Source organism: Rhipicephalus sanguineus, chromosome 5, assembly GCF_013339695.2.
Source record: "Rhipicephalus sanguineus isolate Rsan-2018 chromosome 5, BIME_Rsan_1.4, whole genome shotgun sequence".
NCBI classification, from domain to species: Eukaryota; Metazoa; Arthropoda; class Arachnida; order Ixodida; family Ixodidae; genus Rhipicephalus; species Rhipicephalus sanguineus.
Window position 1 is genome coordinate 167,573,748 of NC_051180.1, and position 19,092 is coordinate 167,592,839.

A 19,092-nucleotide genomic window follows, 5' to 3' on the forward strand; every position below is an offset into this window, starting at 1 on the left:
ATTGGCTATGATTAGGTCTCCCTTATTTAGCTTAATTATGCTCGGCCTAATTAAGGGATACCTGATCCACTATGCCTAATTAGATTTGGCTATACTTACCTCGACTATTCTGGGCTCATCTAAGCTCAACTTGGCTTAACACGAAAACAGCAAGCTGCACTAGGCTTAATTATATTCAGCTTATTTAAACCTACCTATACTAGGCTTTTTTAGGTGATATCATGCTCAACTAGGTTTGATTAGTTTCGGCTACACTTACTTTGGCTGAACTAGGCGCATCTAAGTTTAACTTGGCTTAAAGGGACACTAAAGAGCAAAACGATTTTTCTCGCATTAGTAATGTAGTCTTCCACGATACCAAAAACACCACGCTTGCTGCGAGAAGACGCTTAATAAGCGAGAAAACGCGCAAACAGAAAATACAGGTGGCGACGCCACCTTGGAATTCCCGCACCATTTGCCGTGACGTCACATATTTTTGACCGCGCCAGCTTGGGCCTACGTAGTTCCGAATCGGTTAAATCAAAGTACATTGTCCTCTGAGCGGGCCAGAGACTTGACATTACGAGTTTGTGGAAATTTCGTCGAGCCAGTGGCGCCAAAATACGTTAAATGCTCTTTGATATCTTTTATATCACGAATTACAAAGTTCGGCGCGGAATTTAAAAATGAACCTTTGAACTTGGGGTTCTCCTTTAATAATAAACCTATGGTGCTGAAATAAACTACACAAGAGTTCTCTGAGCACAATTTATCAATCCAAACCAATTCATTGTTTCTCTTTAGTGTCCCTTTAACGCGACAAAGGCAAACTGGGCTGAGAGAACTTAACTTTGTATATCTGGCTTCATTAGGTTATAGGATCCAGGGAAGTAAGCAGCGCAAAAATCAAGACGACGCACACAGGAAGAAAAGGCAAGAACAGCTGTGTGTGTCGTCTTGATTTTTGCGCTGTTTACTTCCATGGATCCTTACCAACTGGCCCAGCTTTCTACACTTCTACAGGTTATAGGATGCTAGCTATGCTTAGTTTGGCTAATAAACCGGTGTAAAAAATGAAGCGAGCCCGGTGCTTGAAACGGCCCCGCCGCAGCCGCTACGTAAAAGGACGGCACAGATTCGATGGAGCAAAGAAAGCGACACCCAGTTGTCGCTTTGGCTACGAGCGCCGTGACCCCGTCAGACAGAGCGACATGAGAGGCCACGTGATACGACGGGACGCGCATGCGCACCGCAGCAGGCGCCGCGTCGGCATATGACGCGTCGATGCATGCGATCCAGTGGCCTGTATACTTTTGCTTACGCCTATACTCTACGATACTGTGCTTTTCTTTTGTTGTCTTCAGAAGGCACACGTAAGCGTTCAGGGAAGAAACGGGGGTCTTTTTCTAAGGCACCCCACAAATTTAATATGGCTAATTTTTCGCGAAACATACTGCTGAACGTGTGTATTCGTATTACTGGTTTTCTGAAGAAGTCTCAATGTCCTTGCAAATTTTACTGGCGACGAAATCATCAATGTTCATCATGAGAAGTTACTTTAGTCTGAAAAAAAGGTCTTCTCATTTGTTAATTAACCTAGGGTTTACATTACCTGGGCAAAACCACTTTATCTCTAAGCAGGCGCCACCCGAAAAGCACCAACCCTGTCGATGAGCCCAAGAAGCCGTGTTTAGAATTAGTTCAGGTGTCGACGACACGCGGCTGCCGTGATTAGCGCTTTCGATTTGTCAAGCATGCACCATGGCCGCTGGATCAAGACTTATGCGCTTTGATCCAGCGGCCGTCCTTATATATATGTATGCTTCTTGGCGCTACCCTGCTGAACACCGGCCCAAAAGGGCGCCAGCAGCGGCGGGCGAACTCAAGTTCCTTCTGGCACTCGCTTGAACGCGTGCTAAACGGCAAGGACACATGGTACGCGGATGTATCAGCCTTCGTCGCCACACTGAATTCATCGCTTCGCTGATCGCTTGCAAGAGAGGGCCCATGAGGCCAAGCACAGCCATGCGCTAGGCGCTTTGCACCACCTTGCGGGCAGTTAGCGAACAAGCCTCTGCGCTGCTGAAGCAGCGGCAGTAGCTCAGAAACGTGCCCATCGCCAACTCTAAAGGATGCGTATAAACAGCTCGCCATTTGTACATAGACACGTATGCCTTCGTGGCTGAAATGTCTAAGGCGTCACGTTGTGGAGCAGCGAGCCGATGGTTCGACTTCAAGGCCTTGTACCTTCGACAATATTTACTTTAATACTATGCATGTTTGTGGCTAACAGAACAAAATTCCACCCTTGCATATCACTTGTATATACAAGTCCTATGGGGGATTCTACGTGGATTTTTAATATGTTACACCTCCAACACAGTACAAATGACGCCACTTTCTCGTTTACAAATGCTTCCCGTAATGCGTTCACGAGAGTATGATGTGTAGAGGTGATGTCAGAACAAAAGGAGAGCGTCTTACACACCGTACTACACACTACTAATTCGTGATATGGTGTCCTTTGTTTAGTTTCTCTTTTATTTTTGTTTGCTCTTCTTCCTTGTATTTTCAGTTTTGTTTAATATCATTCAAGGTCACGGTCGGCGCTACCAAAGTACATAGAAGGTATATATAAAGCCTTCTGTAAAATAAAACTATAGAGAAGCGGGTGGTTTAAAGCTCACAACCCATTACAAAGGGCTGAAGTCCCACCAATTATAATTATCAGCAGCAACTACAGCATCAACAAAGCGTGCCCAGACGCATACTGTACTTCGCTACAACGCAAAATGATAACTGACGGCGTAGTGGGTACTTCGCAAGTATGCTTGTAGTAAGCATTCTCGGCGAGATTAAAAAGGGCCAGTGTTGCGCGCTCAGTCGTTCCCTTCCTCGCGGCACGGCTGACGTGTCCGCCGAGAAGGGAAACAGGCAAGCGAATGAGAAGACGACGCTATCAGGGCCCGATTACGCCATCAAGTTCCCCTCTTGAAGGCGAAGCTTGGGTAGCCTCAAATTTCTTGAAGGTTGATGCTGAACATATCACCGGAGACGCGGCCACCCAACTGCGAGCTTATGAGCGAAAAAACTGACAGGGATCCTTAAGCTATCGCCCAAGGCGACTCGAAGGCGAAAGCCACCTCTTTCTTTTTGTTCTCAGTCGGTGTACTGATCCTGCACCGCCCAACTCCGAAAGCTCTCCACACCTCACCTGGTTTTGCACAGCCTCCGTGACTGGCCAACCGATCACGGAGGCTCATGTGGAGGCGTTATCATGTGACCTCATCGCGTGATGATTTTTCGCATCACTCGTGTTCACGCCGCCGAAATCAATTTTTGCTTTTCATGAGGCATTTAAGGCCTTAAATGCTCTGTGTATGCAGTCCGTGCTCTGCAGGCGGCTGGCAAGAGAGATGCGTACCTCTGACGACCAGCGCAATGGTTGACGACCTGGTGCGTCCTCGGCGGAAGTCGACCCGGCACCGGTACCGACCCTGGTCCTCGGCCGAGAGCTGCTCCAGGCGTAGGGAGTGCGACACGCTGCTGAAATAGGCGCGTGCTGCCCACGCATCCGCCATGCTGTGCTGCGCACCGGCCAGGCCGCCCGCCTGCCTCCCGTCCACGCTGTACAGTGGCGTCGCTGGCCTCGACTCGTGAAACCAGAGCAGCAGCGAAGGCTCGTCGTCGCCCTCCTCCCCGCGAGGTTCAGCCGCTCCGCACGCCAGCTCGACGCGGCCGCCCAGCTGGCCCACGACCACAGATGCATCCTGGGAGGGCGGCCGGAGCCATTCGCTGCCTGTAGCTGTCGTCAGAGAAAGCAAAGAAGAAAAAACGCTATTGAAAAGAATGGGCCGGCAGCTTTGTCTTTGGTGCCCTCAGATGGCGAGCAAGATTCTTTATCGTCGTTCTTGGATTATTTTTTTTACTCCAGCTCACATAATGTTGCGTAAGCAAACTTCTTTCATCACGTCGCCTTAGTTTTCCACACCCTTCAGCAAGAGCGACCGAGAGTGATGGTGCCTGTACTTCCTGTCTCTTTCACTCTCTCAAAAGCTTTCTCTCTGTCTCTCTCTCTCTCTATCCGTACAGTCTAATCCGCATATATCGAACTCGCAAAAAAACGGGAATTCGTTCGATATACTAGATAACTTTATATGCAACTTTTAATAAATTATTGTATTTGCGGTGCGAATTTCTGGGCGCAAGTTGGCTTCACGGCATAGCCACATGATAATCTAAGGAAGAGGATGTCGCGGAAATACGCAGATTTTTTTAGGGGCGAAGCTCCTTAAGCCGTGGGTCGTGCGTCCCCGATGTATGTAGTAGCCACCTCTCGTTTAGTTCGTGGAGTGTCCGCTAGATGGCGGTTCTTGTATATGATTAGTTCGTGGAGTGCCCGCTAGATGGCGGTTCTTGTATATGATTAGTTCGTGGAGTGTCCGCTAGATGGCGGTACTTGTATATGATGAAAACGCGGCTCAAGGCCGGCTAGATAACTGAGGACGACGAAGTGGGAAGCTCGAGCAGCAACCACGATTTTTCTGAGGAAGACGACGCTCGGGTCTTCGGTTCTTCTGACTTCAACGCCTGTTGCTCACCACCCCTTCACGAAGCGGTTCTGCCAGTCCGATCCCGCAACCCGTTCCTGCAGTGGATACTCCTGTCCACCGCTACAGTCGCCGAATGCGAGGCCTTAGTCCCGAGGCCATCCCTCTGGAACTTCTCCAGCCAAGCCCTACATCAGGAGAGATGGCCACCGCCGGCGCTTCACAGGTGACTGTTGAGCAGGCGATGGGAGAAAGTTTGATGTTTATCATTTCTCACGTGTTTACTTTAGTGGGGCGAATTACTCGTATTCATGGCTTACCGATGATGCCCTCCGGAGCTTCGCCCCACTCATCATCATTCACCCCGTAGATATGCTGTATTTCTTTATTTTTTATTTTTCCGCGGTTTGTAAATGGGGATGCGTGGTTACATGCAGGGACGGGTTATGCGCGAGAAAATACGGTGTTGATATAAATAACGCCTCAAAATGTTCATACGCGGCAGTGCGTACTCGTCGGGTACCGAAATCGTCTAGTCTGCATTGGCCGCAATGTAAGCCTTGTTTTTCAATACGTCACTGAACGTGCTTCTTGGGTTGATGTGCGCAGTGGTGACGTAAGGCTTCTTTTCCCCAAGCTCGACTGCATTTAATATCGCCAGCTTTGGGAAGAATAGCAGGTTTTTTCTGTTTTACGGCATCTATGACGTTACCAAATGAGTGGAAAAGCTAACGGCAACCCCGCACGACGGGCTGCGGCCCACCGACGAGGAATCATGGGGGCGGAAAGCACGTGATGGCGAGTGGTAGTTTCTACTCGCTCCGCGCAGCGTCCTCCTAATCACACCGCTCGGTCAACCAAATGAATGCGGTAAAGTCCCCTTCCGTGAGGAAAAGCCAAAAGTTTCTGAGGAAAAGCCAACTTCTTGGGGTGTTCCTCGCTGCCCAATGTTCGATATATCAAGTGTACCGGCTGTTCTTGTTCGATGTAGCCGTAAATTTTAATACGCATTCACGTTAAAGCACTGACGTGATTGAAAATAGCTCGACATAAGTAATAACTCGATTTACCCGATTTTTATATAGTCGGGCTCGAGCGTACTTTCATGCCTTTAGGCGTCCGCTGCCCCTGTCGCCTTATGTAAAGTAACATACCGGTTTTTTTTTTTTTTGTAAGTTTTCCTGCCGTTCTTCTTCTACCCAGGTTCTCTCCGCTAAGCACACTTTCCCTTTGGCACGCATACATTACGTAATTCTGTTAGAACACTTAATCTACGCATTACATATGGCCTGTTTAACAACAATTCTCGCCGTTGAATTTTACTACAACGCTTCTAGATCATTTTTTTTTGTGTTTGCTTTCCGGCAATTTCTGAAACACTGAACGCTGGCATCGCTAAGAGTGTAGGTAAATGTTGTTGGCCCATCATTTTTTAACGGCTAATCTGCTTAAGCTCTCGGTAAAATGTGTTCACTCGTAAAAAAACTATCATCATCATGAGCTGGCACGCGCTCTCTTGATACTCCTCACAGTGAAGTTGCTTAAGCTATAGGCAGCTTGTGCTCCGTCGTGCAAAACTTCTCAGGCGACTATGCGGCACAGGAATTGGGCAAGCCACACTCCCGTGTACAGCAGGTGCGAGTGTGTAACGAAAACAAGCACGTGAAGAAGAGAGGGAAAGAAAGAGATAGAAAATAGAGAAAAAGAAAGTACGAGAGGAAGAGGCGGAGAGAAAGAGAGAGAGATAAAGGGAATAAATACATAAACAGACAAAAACACAGAAAAACATCAACAGAGAGAGAAAGAGAGAAACGGCCAGACAGAAGGAGAGAGATAAAAACGAGGGAGTGATAAATATATATAAAAAGAGAAAGAAAGAAATAGAAACAAAGAGATACAAAAATAGAAAGAAAGAGAAGAAAGGCCGACCAGCTCCGCTCTTCCTTCAGGCTTAGCACCACGAGTGCGATGCTGACATAAGTTTTTGTGATACACTTGTGAGGAAAACGCCTGCATCATGACGAAGCGCCTTAATAGGGACGGGACAGGGCGTTTTGCACGGCTGCGTGAATCAGCGCTACCTGCACAATGCAAATCATTCGGTGGAACTGGGCAAAACCTACAAACGCGGAAATTCCAGTGGCCTGTGAGTTTAGTGGCAAGTAAATCCGCATGCCACTCAGCAACGGGACTTTCTCCAATCTATGTTCCAAGATGAAGCATTTATATATTTAACTAAATATATATTAGTGGGCGGAGCGACAGCCCACGACGTTATTGAGCCGCTGGCTGCTAGCTTACGGTGCATCATAATGTCTTGAATGTGATCGAACGTCAAATTTAAGCGTTCCCCCATGTCGCCAGTAATAAAGCAGCTTCGCTCGTTCCGGTATCGAGGTGTTGAACCGATTGGTCTTACCGGGTGTTGTATGCATTTGCTGAATCAGCATAAAAAAAACATTTGCAATTATGACGAGTTCCTTTTTTCTGTTTCTTTGATTGGTTCGTGATGCTTCTTACGAAAGCTTAGTGAGCACAAAACTCGAGTGACATCTGCCACGCGGTCTCCCTAACGCTAACTTCGTGTGTTTGAACCCATATAAGCATATAAGCAATTTAACCTCCTCATACTATGGTCTTCGCTCCAGTACCCAGAATGCTGCCAAAGGCGCGCTGGATACCAAGAGCTGCCATAACTCTATATCTGCCGAAAATGGGACAAGATGAAAATAAACTGTATCCGATGACGTGGTCAACACAAGACCGCTAAATTTCGCCGGACAAGAATAAAGCGAGCTCTTCGTCTAAGTGTAGCAGGAAAAAAGCTGGCAGCGGCAATTGTGTGCCGCTGACAGATTTCCAATGGCTCTTGTACGACGCTTCAATGTGGCCACCATTTTCTTTCAACGAGGGATGACCACAAAGAGGCCAAATGTAGCAACTGAAGAGCGAAAAGGCGCAGTGTAATGAAGCAGAAAAAGTGGTAGAAATATACTGCCTCTCCACAATCACTTTCTCTCTCTCTCTCTCCCGAAAGCAAAAATGAAGAAAATAAGTGAAATTTGTAGATGAACCGCTGCGTCTGCAAGAATGGGCCGAATTCCAAGATAAACCGAAAGAGAAAGCCATCGATCTTGTCTTTCAGCGGGAGAAGCTCGATGCTAAGCACCGTTTGCGTTTCCTTTGTGGCGGCATTTAGGAGACCAAGCATCTCTCTTCCATGGGACCACAAAAAGAGATTGCCTCTCGGGATACAGTGGGGCTCTTTGATGCGGCTTACCGAAGCAGGGCTTTTGGTGCCCGCCTGCTGTCGAAGATGATAGGTTCAACAACCTCCTGCGCATAGATATATATATATATATATATATATATATATATATATATATATATATATATATATATATATATATATATATATATATATATATATATATATATATACTAAAAATGATAATATACTTCACTGAGCGACAGTACGTGACATCCTTCTTGTTTGACGGAGTGGACGCGAAAAGAACGCCTTGAAGAATGCATGACCCGAAGGCTATAAAGACCCCGTTGACGGCTTTCCCGCGGCATTTCTAAAACGCGTTTGCAACCTAAATCTTTGGAAAGCACGGATATGTCTTCTTATGAGGAAAGTGTCGCAGATGTTGCGCTATTATCAGAGGGGTGTTGTTATAGGTATTATTAGAGGGCATGCGATTTGGTGTTATAGCATGAAACAAGGTGCTGCGCAAAGTAAACACGGACAAGGAAGTGAACGAGGACGGACGCAGACTCGCGACTGAATTTTATTGAAAACAAACGCATATTTATACGACACAAACCGCAAAATCATCTATGCGCATGCGAGGAACCTGCTTTCATTATCGTACAATGTTATGGAGGTGTCACTGACGCAAATGTCTCTTTTTTTCTTGATGAAGAAAGCCTCGGCAAGCTCACGTGCCAACTGGTTCTGACTACGCCTCAAGGTTTTTGTTGCTGCCAGCAAAGGCTGGCACGGTTTGCCACAGGCAGCCGACGGGCATGCGCTGCAGTGAATAGGCAAATTAGAACCTTGTCCGTTCTTTATCGAAAGATGGTGTTCCCTTAGTCGTTCATTTATACACCGGCCCGTTTGGCCGATGTATACTTTCCCGCACGTCAGAGCGATTTCATATACCACCCCCGTCGAGCACTCGACGAACTGAATGGCGTGGCTTTTAATGCAAGTTTGCATGCTCCTATTTCCAGAGGCGATGCGGGGGCATAGTGACGCCAGTTTGCATGGAGCAGAAAACACCACCGGCACATCATGACGATTGGCAACATTCTTCAGGTTATGTGACACCCTACGGATATAGGGGACAACTGCCGGTCGAATTTTTTCACGACTTTGACAACCCTGAATCGCACTAGCCTTGTACCTCTGGAGGAGCTTCTCCGCCACAGCAACCACGACTGCCGTAGGGTAACCAGCATTCATCAACCTGGCAATCTGAATGCTCAGACTGTCATGTACCTGGTGAACACATGACTTTTGCAAGGCTCCCTTAAAACAAAACATGCCAATGGCCCGTTTGGAATGCGCGGAATCGTACAATAACAGGTCATTTCTGGCTCGCGGTGAGTACATCCAGCACGTGCGATCTGGTGTCAAAGACAGGTTAATATCTAAAAACTGAATTCTATTCTCGTCCGGTAGTTCGAAGGTGAAGGTTAAACCTCTCCCGTGTCGTTCAAAGATCGCTAAAACATCTTGCACTGAATTAGTGTGAGTCAAACCAGGGTGTTCTTGAAAAAGTATCAGGTAGTAATCTACATATTGTTACGGGGAGACGACAGAAGAAGGCTGTATTTACATTGTTGACACAATCACAGAGATAGGGGTGACAATCAAGATGGCGAAAGCAGCAACGAACACGTCCTTCTCCTCTTCGTCTTCTAGGTAAGCGGCACATAACATTACCCGCCGGCGGTGAAAGCACCGACTCGGTGCGCCCAGGCAAAGACGGTTGCGAGGATGGTCACTATACACACGCGTCGGTGGGTTCCGGTAGGTGATAGGGCTTCAGACGGACAACGTGAACACTGTCGGTGCGGGGCTGAGTCGACGAGGACGAAGACAATGGCTCGATTTCATACGTCACGTCGGTCACTTGGCGGCATACACGGTATGGTCCGGTGTACGGGAAGAGGAGCTTTTCAGAAAGCCCAACACGTCGTGCTGGAGACCAAAGGAGGACAAGAGATCCAGGAAGAAAGTGGGCGTTTCTGTGACGGCGATCGTAGCGAGATTGTTGGCCCGCTTGCGATTCGGTTAACCGAACGCGCGCATTTTGACGTGCATGGTCGGCGCGGGCAATAGCTTCTTGAGCGTACTCAGTAGGTGGGTACATGGAAGGCGGCATCATCGTGTCCAAAGGCAACACTGGATTTCGTCCGAATAAGAGAAAGAAAGGCGAATAACCAGCCGTCTCGTGCCGGGACGTGTTATACGTGAACGTGACAAAAGGCAATGTTCTATCCCAGTCTTGGTGGTCGACCGACACGTACATTGCTAGCATGTCCGTAATGGTCCGGTTCATCCGCTCCATCAAGCCATTCGTCTGTGGATGGTAGGCCGCGGTTAGCTTATGTTTGGTCAAGCAAGACGTCAGGATGTCATTGATGACCCTGGAAAGAAACTGTCTGCCACGGTTGGTCAAGAGCTGGCGCGGTGCCCCGTGTTGAAGGATGACGTTATGGAGCAAGAAGTCTGCTACGTCGGTCGCGCAGCTGGTTGGAAGTGCGCGAGTAATCGCAAACCGTGTAGCATAGTCCGTGGCAACAGCGATCCATCGATTTCCCGAGACAGACGTAGGAAATGGACCAAGCAAGTCGAGGCCGACACGATGAAACGGCTCATATTGGATGTCAAGTGATTGAAGACGGCCAGCAGGCGGGAGTGTTGACTTCTTCCGGCGCTGACAAAGGTCGCACGAGGTCACGTAACGGCGTACCGACCTGCACATTCCTGGCCAGTAGAAACGACGGGGCACCTCGGGATAATCCGAGGTGCCCCGCTGTCGGCACATCATGAAGTTGGGCCAGAACAGTCGAACGAAGGTGTGCCGAAATCACAAGCAAGAGGTCAGGACCATCAGGTATGAAACTGCGACGAAGCAAGGTGCCATCGCGTAGCACGAAGAGACGAAGGGAGGAGTCAGGAGTCGGTGAGTTGAGGCTGTCAATGATCTTGCGGAGAGTTGGGTCACGGCGTTGCTCAGCAGAGATGTTGAAGAGGTCAGTGGTTGCGAGGACATATGGAATGGTATCGTTTGCTGAAGGTTCTGGTGGGTCTACGGGATATCGAGACAGGCAGTCGGCGTCCTGATGCAAGCGGCCAGACTTGTAGACGGCAGTCTACGTGTACTCTTCAAGTCGCAATGCCCAACGACCAAGGCGACCAGTGGGATCCTTCAGAGAAGACAGCCAGCATAGGGCGTGGTGATCACTAACAACGGTGAAGGGTCTGCCGTACAGATAAGGACGAAATTTGCCGACAGCCCAAACAAGAGCAAGGCACTCTCTCTCCGTTATTGAATAATTCCGTTCAGCTGCGGAAAGAAGGCGGCTGGCGTATGCAATAACGCAATCCTGACCACGTTGATTTTGGCCGAGAACAGCACCGATTCCATGACCACTGGCATCGGTGCGTACTTCGGTGGGTGCAGAGTCGTCGAAATGAGCCAACACAGGGGGCGATGTGAGTAGGTCGACGAGATGAGAAAAAGCCGACGCTTGGGCAGGACCCCAAGAGAAGGGGACGTCCTTTTTAAGAACGCATGTGAGGGGCTGCGCAATCGCTGCAAAATCTTTAACAAAGCGGCGAAAATAGGAGCATAGGCCAAAAAACGAGCGAACGTCCTTGGAAGAACGTGGAGTGGGGAAGTTCGTAACGGCGCGTATTTTTGCAGGGTCAGACCGTATACCCGCAGCGTCAACAAGATGGCCAAGCACGGTGATCTCGAGGCGGCCAAAGCGGCATTTTGAAGAGTTGAGCTGAAGACCTGCTGTGCGAAAGACTTGCAAAATAGCCGACAAGCGTTGTAAGTGGCTTGAGAAGGTAGGTGAGAAAACGACGACATCGTCCAGGTAACAGAGGCATGTGGACCATTTGAAACCCCGAAGTAGGGAGTCCATCATGCGCTCAAATGTTGCGGGCGCGTTACACAGCCCAAAGGGCATGACTTTAAACTGGTAGAGCCCATCCGGTGTAATAAAGGCCGTCTTCTCCCGATCATTTTCATCGACAGCGATTTGCCAATAGCCCGAGCGAAGGTCTGTGGAAGAAAAGTACCGTGCACCATGAAGAGAATCAAGGGCGTCGTCTATTCGCGGCAAAGGGTAGACGTCTTTCTTGGTGATCTTGTTAAGGTGCCGATAGTCGACGCAGAACCGCCAGTTGTTGTCCTTTTTCTTTACAAGTACCACAGGGGACGCCCAAGCACTCGAAGATGGCTCGATGATGTCCTTAGCGAGCATCTTGTCGACTTCCGTTTGAATGACGCCGCGCTCGGTAGCAGAGACGCGGTAAGGGCGGCGATGAATGGGTCTTGCGTCCCCGGTATCAATACAGTGGGTGACCAGAGATGTTTGGCCAAGCTGCGGCGAAGCGAAATCGAAAACGTCGCGGTATGACGCCAACAAAAGGCGGAGTTCCTTGCTTTAAGAAGGGGAAAGGTCCGGGGCAATCATGTCGTCGAGCGGGTCATCAAGTGTTGCACTAGCAGCCGCGCTTCCTGAAGCCAGTTGTGGAGTATCAATGGTCAGGGCCACAGGGTCGTGTGAGTCTAAAGACGATATAGTGGCCAGCGTGATACCTACGGGAAGCAACTGTGTGCAACGTCTAAAGTTGAGGACAGGTAGGCATACTCGGTTCGCAGAAACAGTCACAAGGGAGTGAGGAAGAGCTACACGGCGCGTCAGGAGAACGTCCAAGGAAGGAGTAATCAGGTAGTCGCCATCACGTGCAGGAGGGTCTGGGGTAAACGAGACGTAAGTGTACCTGGGCGCAAGCGAACCAACTGGACAGAACATAAACGTGGTGGCGACGCGATGGTGTGGTCAGGCATAGCAGGAAGCTCTAACTGTAAAAGGCCAGAAGAAAAGTCGATAAGTGCAGAATGCGCGCTCAGAAAGTCGTGGCCGAGAATGAGGTCATGGGGGCACTCGTACAGAACAGCAAAGAGAACTGAGGTCTTGTGGTCATCGAAGCTCACACGCGCAGTACACATTCCAAGAACACGACGTGTACCGCCGTCGGCTACACGAAGAACAGGTGATAAAGCGGGCGTAAGGACCTTGCGGAGACGGCGAGAAAGGTGAGCGCTCGTTACTGATAATTGGGCGCCAGTGTCGATGAGCGCCGAAACCGGTACGCCATCGACTTCTACGTCCAAAAGGTTTTGTCGGGTAGCCAGGAACAACAGAGGATTTCCGCGTCGGCAGGCCAATGCAGCATCACCTCCGGGAGCTGCACTGGTCAGTTTTCCGAGGAGGGACGGCGAGGATACGGCGAAGGTGAGCGACGGGGCAAAGGTGACCGAGAACGTCGCTGGTTCCCCGGGGACGGCGAGCGGTCGTAACGTGGGGCCGAGGTTTGGGCGTTAAGGTTGGTAGGGTGCTCGCGGGCGAAAAAAGGTGAGGATCGAGTGTCCTCTGGACGGTACGTTGCACGAGGAGACGATGGCCTACGATAGCGACAATGGCGAGAAATGTGGCCTACCCCGTTGCAGTTGAAGCAGATAGGCCTGTCACCTCGTGTGCGCCACTGGTTCGGATCACGGAACCTGGAATAGGTCGGTTGTGGGCGGTAGGATGGAACAGTGCTGACCACGGGACGACTGAGGGCACATATGGGCTGTATGCCTGCGTTTGCCAGTTCTTCGCGCACGACGGCCTGGATCAACGACACTGTCGGGCGGGTTTCTTCGTAAGAACGGGCCTGCGGTGCGGATGGCGATGCTGCCTCGATCTCTCGCCGCACAAGGCGCAAGAAGTTTTCGGTACTGGGCGGCGGCTGGAGCTGGGCGTCCTCGCACGACGACGTGGCGGCGGTGTTTGGGAGTCGAACAAATTGCTGCGTGACTCGACTACTCTTCGCTTCTTCAAAGCGTCGGCACTCCCTGATGATGTCGTCGATGGTGGAGCAATCCTTGTAGACTAGTAAGTGAAAAGCGTCATCGGCGATGCCTTTGAGAATGTGGCTGACTTTGTCAGTTTCGGGTATTTGGTCGTCAACTTGCCGGCACAAGGCTAGGACATCTTGGATGTACACCATGTACGGCTCCGTCGAGGTTTGTGCGCGGCACGAAAGTTCTTTCTGGGCGGCGCGTTGTCGTGCAATAGGCTTTCCGAAAAGGCTTTTCATTTTTTGTTTGCACACATCCCAGCTGGTCAGCTCCTCGTGCGTGTCGAACCAAACACTGGCCGTTCCCCTGAGGTAGTAACAGACGTTGGCCAGCATCAAAGTGGGATCCCACCGGTTGGTCTTGCTGGCACGCTCGTAGTTGGCCAGCCACTTTTCGACGTGCACGTTGTCAGTTCCGCAGAAGGTACCAGGGTCTCGGAGATGGGTCACAACGACGTGGCTGGGTTCAGTTGGCGTAGCGGGGGCAGGATCAACGGGCCTGCTTGTCGACATGGTGGATTGCCCAAGGAGACGCCCGCTGCGAATTTCCGTGGTGTGCTTCGGTTGTACCCCGCACTTCCACCAAAGATGTTACGGGGCGACGACAGAAGAAGGCTGTATTTACAGTATTGACACAATCATAGAGATAGGGGTGACAACCAAGATGGCGAAAGCAGCAACGAACACGTCATCCTCCTCTTCGTCTTCTAGGTAAGCGGCACATAGCAATATCTAAAAACTTTTAGCACTATATCCTGGTCCAAAGAGCACACCAAATTACGATCAACACTGGCCAAGAAAATATCAGCTAGTACAGGCGCCACGCACGACCCAATACATATGCCCTCCCATTGAACAAAAACCTGGTTGCCAAAAGTAACATATGATTGTAGAAAGTCCCGTTAGCATAGATTAGTCGCGAGTCTGCGCCCGTGCTCGTTCACTTCCTTGTCCGTGTTTACTTTGCTCAGCACCTTGTTTCATGATGTACGACCGACTCGCCCAGCAACATGCATTATTGGTGTTATAGCATCTGCAGTTACATTTTTCTACAAGACTTGGCGTTTTCCAGAATCCTTTTAGCAAGGGGACCAAAAACTCGTAATTGCCGGTTATTTTGATAAATCTCTCAGCCCGGTTTCATCCCCCTTTTCCACAAGCGTCCTTCATTATGGCCGTTGCGCGAATATCTATAACATGCCAATGGCTTAAAAATATAGGTACAGATCAATTGCATGTTTTGGACTTTGTGTAAAGCGAAGTGTTAGTGAAGGCGATGATTGAATAATATGACACTGAAATAACGCGGTGCCAGGCTGTCCGAGAAACCAGCCCGTGCTAGAAAGAAGAACAGGAGCAATGTTTTGTTTGCTTGCTATTTCATAACAAACTGTTTATGCTATTCTACCGAAATGAACTGTCCCATATGAATTAAAAAACTGTATTGGGTCTGTAACGCCATTCTTCATAAAAGCGTGTAGCAAAAGCGTTGAATAGGAATTTGTTCTCTAGAGTAATTTAGGGGCTAGCTAGATGAGTGTATTGACCAACTACTAGACGCTCAAATCTCAAAACAGAACACAAAACAAAAAGAAAGAGTAATTTAGTAACACTTGACTCAGATAAAAAAAAAGTGGCAGCTGCAGCTCCGTGATGACTACTGCGCATGAAATCGACTCCCACAATGCGTTGGTTCTGCCGAAGTTTGGATTCGTAGCAACTGGCTCGCACCAATTACGGCACCCAAAGGCTTAGCCATATGTTGCCAACTATACTCAATTCATATGAGCAGCAAGACATAAATATCGAAAAATTAAACACTATCGATGTACAAACACTATTTTTGTAGGTTTGCATTGTTTACATAAGTCACTCTGTGTTGCTTCGCATCATTTTTTTTTTGTATTTTTTGTACCTTTCCTGTGTACCTCATTGCGTACCTTTCTTATGTACAAAAGCGATGATACACACTCTACGAATTATTGTGCTCATGTGTTTATGAAATATTCCTTTTTGTTTGTATACCTTGGCCTGTCATTTACTTCGCCCTTTGCTTGTATTATTACTTGCTTTATTTTATTTATTTTTTCATTCTATTCTTGTATTTTGTTTTTACCCTCTCATTGCTGACGCAGGGTGGGCGGTGCTTAGTCAAGCTGCAATAACTGCAGCTTTTTTGCCGTCCCCCCATTTTTCGCCATTGTATCTGTTTTGGTGAAAAATAAACACTGAACTGAACTGAAGCTGACAAGTTGACTCCCCTGTTAGCAACTGACCTTAGATATACACGCTCTTGCACAGATTCTAAACGCTAGTCTCTCACTTGGAACTCTTGTTCTTTGGACAGGTTGTCAAACGGTTTAGCTAATTAGCCTTAAAATTAAAGCACAACATATTTTGCGGCGTCCATCGTTCCGAATAATGCAGTTTCCAGAAACGTACATTTTTATCTAAAGTGCTCTATATTTAACGTTTATTTCACAGTCTTAACGACACCCAGTGTGTGGCGTATTTTCTTTTCTACGTACAGTATGGAAAGCATGTTAGTGTTCTCATTCGCAAGGTGGTAGTGTTTGCAAAAAAAAAAAAAAAAATTGGCAGCGTATCTGCTGCAAATGTCGTCGAAAGACGATAGTCTTCTGCTGGCCATACTACATGAGTCCTGGCCTCATCCGCGGCCACGCGTGATTCTGTTCCCAGGGCCTGCCAGGTGGCAGCACCATATCGTCGGCAGAGGTCTTTTTCGAGCATAGCATCGCACTTTCAGCGCAGCCCAAGAAACACTCGGGTCTTTAGAATTACGTATCTATGTATCTTGTAGTAAAGGAACACACCACCTAATACTTACGTATTAATATTGCGCCTCAGATATACGTAATATTTGCTCTTTGATCGACAATGTTCACAAGTATGAAAGCAGCTACCAGTTCAAGATGGCTGAGCGTTCAGCAAGTGCTTAAACTTTGACGTGGCGGCTGAATCGTGTGACAGACAGACCAAAATTTCTACGTTCAAGTATCCCAAGAAAGACTATCGTATTTAAGAGAAAAGGTGGGCAATCCCATATGCGACGTAATCCATATCATGGGGCCGGTGGGCTGTGCGCAGCTTTCTCATGATGATTGGCGGAAGAATGCTTAGAAAAAATCACAGCGTATCCACGTGGTGAATGATGATGAGTGGGGCGAAGCGAACTCGCACTGCAGCACGGCGATGGCATTGGCGCGAGCGTGGTCCTTCTTGATGGAAGATATTGTGACTAGATTGTTTGAGAAGCGCAATCTGTTGCACACACCGCAACTATGGCCGAAACTGTTATCAAGGAAGTCCCGCTGGAAGCGCGCGTCGGCGCCATCGGGCAGAGCCCGCCTGATGCGTTTTGCAGCCACTTCACGTGCTCGCACAGCCTCGGGCTCTGCCTGCCGGTACGCGCGCTTTCTCCCCGCTTCGCGGTCCTTCACATTTTGAAGATCCGATTCGCGCCTCAGCCGTGCAGCTTTGGCCTCGCGGGCTCGAACGGCGAGGTCTTCGCGCCGCAGCCGTGCAACTTGTCGAGCAGCTTCGGCTTCGCGGGCTTGAACGGCGGGGTCTTCGCGCCGCAGCCGTGCAGCTTGTCGAGCAGCTTCGGCCTCGCGGGCTCGAACGGCGGGGTCTTCTCGCCGCAGCCCTGCAGCTTGTCGAGCAGCTTCAGCCTCGCGGGCTCGAACGGCGGGGTCTTCTCGCCGCAGCCGTGCAGCTTGTCGAGCAGCTTCAGCCTCGCGGGCTCGAACGGCGGGGTCTTCTCGCCGCAGCCGTGCAGCTTGTCGAGCAGCTTCGGCTTCGCGGGCTCGAACGGCGGTATCTGCTTCGCGGCGTCGACGTGCAGCTTCGGCCTCGCGGGCTCTCACCTCAGGATTCTGTCTGCGAGCGAGCGCTGCCGCCGCCTTCCGTGCCCTCCGTTCCGCAGTCTTGTCTTCCATCTGGCGACTCCGAGCTAAAGAAAAAGCGTGCCAAGAGGGAGCCTCACGGCGCGTTACTTCTGAAATGTTGTCTTCGGGTGTCGTTGAAAACACGAGACGTAGTAAAGAAGAAAGAACGCCACACAGGCGAACACGCACGAGAGTGTCACTCGTCAACGTCGTCTTCTTCTTCTACTGCATACCAGAACGCGCGCAGTAAAGAAGAAAGAATGCCACACAGGCGAACACGCACGAGAGTCTCACTCGTCAACGTCGTCTTCTTCTTCTACTGCATACCAGAACGCGCGCTTCTCACGAGCTAGAAGTGGCTACTACAACGCTACAAACAAATGGAGGATGGACAGACCTACGGCATAAGGAGCTTCGCCCCTAAAATAAAAACAAGTACTTTGCACTCTGCTACAGCAGAGCTGTATACAGCTGTCCCTCTAGCGTATAAAACGCGACGTCATGCAGACGTTGGTGGTGCCTACGTTAGAAAAAAAGGATACGACTTGCAGTACGGTATCCACTTTGCAAGGACAACAACAACAACAACAACAACGGGAGAGCTGTAAATTGTCCATTATGAACAAGACACCAGACTGCCTTGCAGCACAGTACAGCCATCAATAAAGGGAAGTTTTGTTGCGCAGTTAACTTCTTCTGCATACAGTCAAAAAAACACCAGGCCTGCGCTGAAACCGCAGCACAGTAACAGCGAAAGCTGGAAGAGCGGCGTTTCTAGAACCCATTGTAAGCGCTCTTGGGGCTACTAATACAAGTACTCTAGCAAGGTACCCACTACGCCATAAATCACAATTTTGTGAGGTTGGGAAGCGCTTACTATGCCATTATTCGTCATTCTGCGGAGAAGCGAGGCACCAGCTACACGTCTCTCAGGCATTATGTGCACTTTGTTGACGCGACGACTGATGGCGATGAAGAATTATGGCTCAGCCCTTTGTAATTGGTCGGAAGCTTTAAGCGGCCCATCAGTTATGTAATTTGCATGGGGTGACGCCCGGTCGCTATTTCCGTCTTCCGCCATGCTGTATAACATATGTTGACGTGGGCGAGAGAGAGAAGGGGGGGGGCGAAGAACTTTACTGAGACCTCGAGGAAATGGATCATGCGCTTATGGGCTTCCTTGGCAACCAATACAAGTGCACTTGCGAGGAACCCACTATGCTGTAAATCATTGTAAGTTTTGAGAAGTAGGAAAGCAGGCATTATGCTACTTTTCGTCATTCTACGGAGAGCCGTGGTACCTGCTAAACGCATGTAAGGCATTATGCGCACTTTGTTGATGCTGTGCCTGATGACGATGATGAATTATGGCGGAGCTCTTTGTAATGGGTTGGAAGCATTCAACAACCTTCTCGTTGCGCAATTCGCATTGTGTGACGCCTGGTTACAGAATTCTCGTTTTGCGACGCTTGGTGCTAATTTTACTCTTACA

The 19,092-nt window shown here is 49.3% G+C and overlaps 1 protein-coding gene across 1 annotated transcript in view; it reads right to left on the reverse strand.

Annotated features, from left to right (window-relative positions):
• The window catches only part of LOC119395074 (uncharacterized), a 40,745-nt gene that overhangs the window by 18,137 nt on the left and 3,516 nt on the right, over positions 1-19,092 (reverse strand). The window contains exons 3-4 of the mRNA XM_037662366.1: positions 13,431-13,724; positions 3,407-3,787 (exon numbers count right to left, since the gene is read on the reverse strand). Of these exons, the coding sequence (XP_037518294.1) occupies positions 3,407-3,787; positions 13,431-13,724 (675 nt within the window). The remainder of the gene's footprint in view (positions 1-3,406; positions 3,788-13,430; positions 13,725-19,092) is intronic.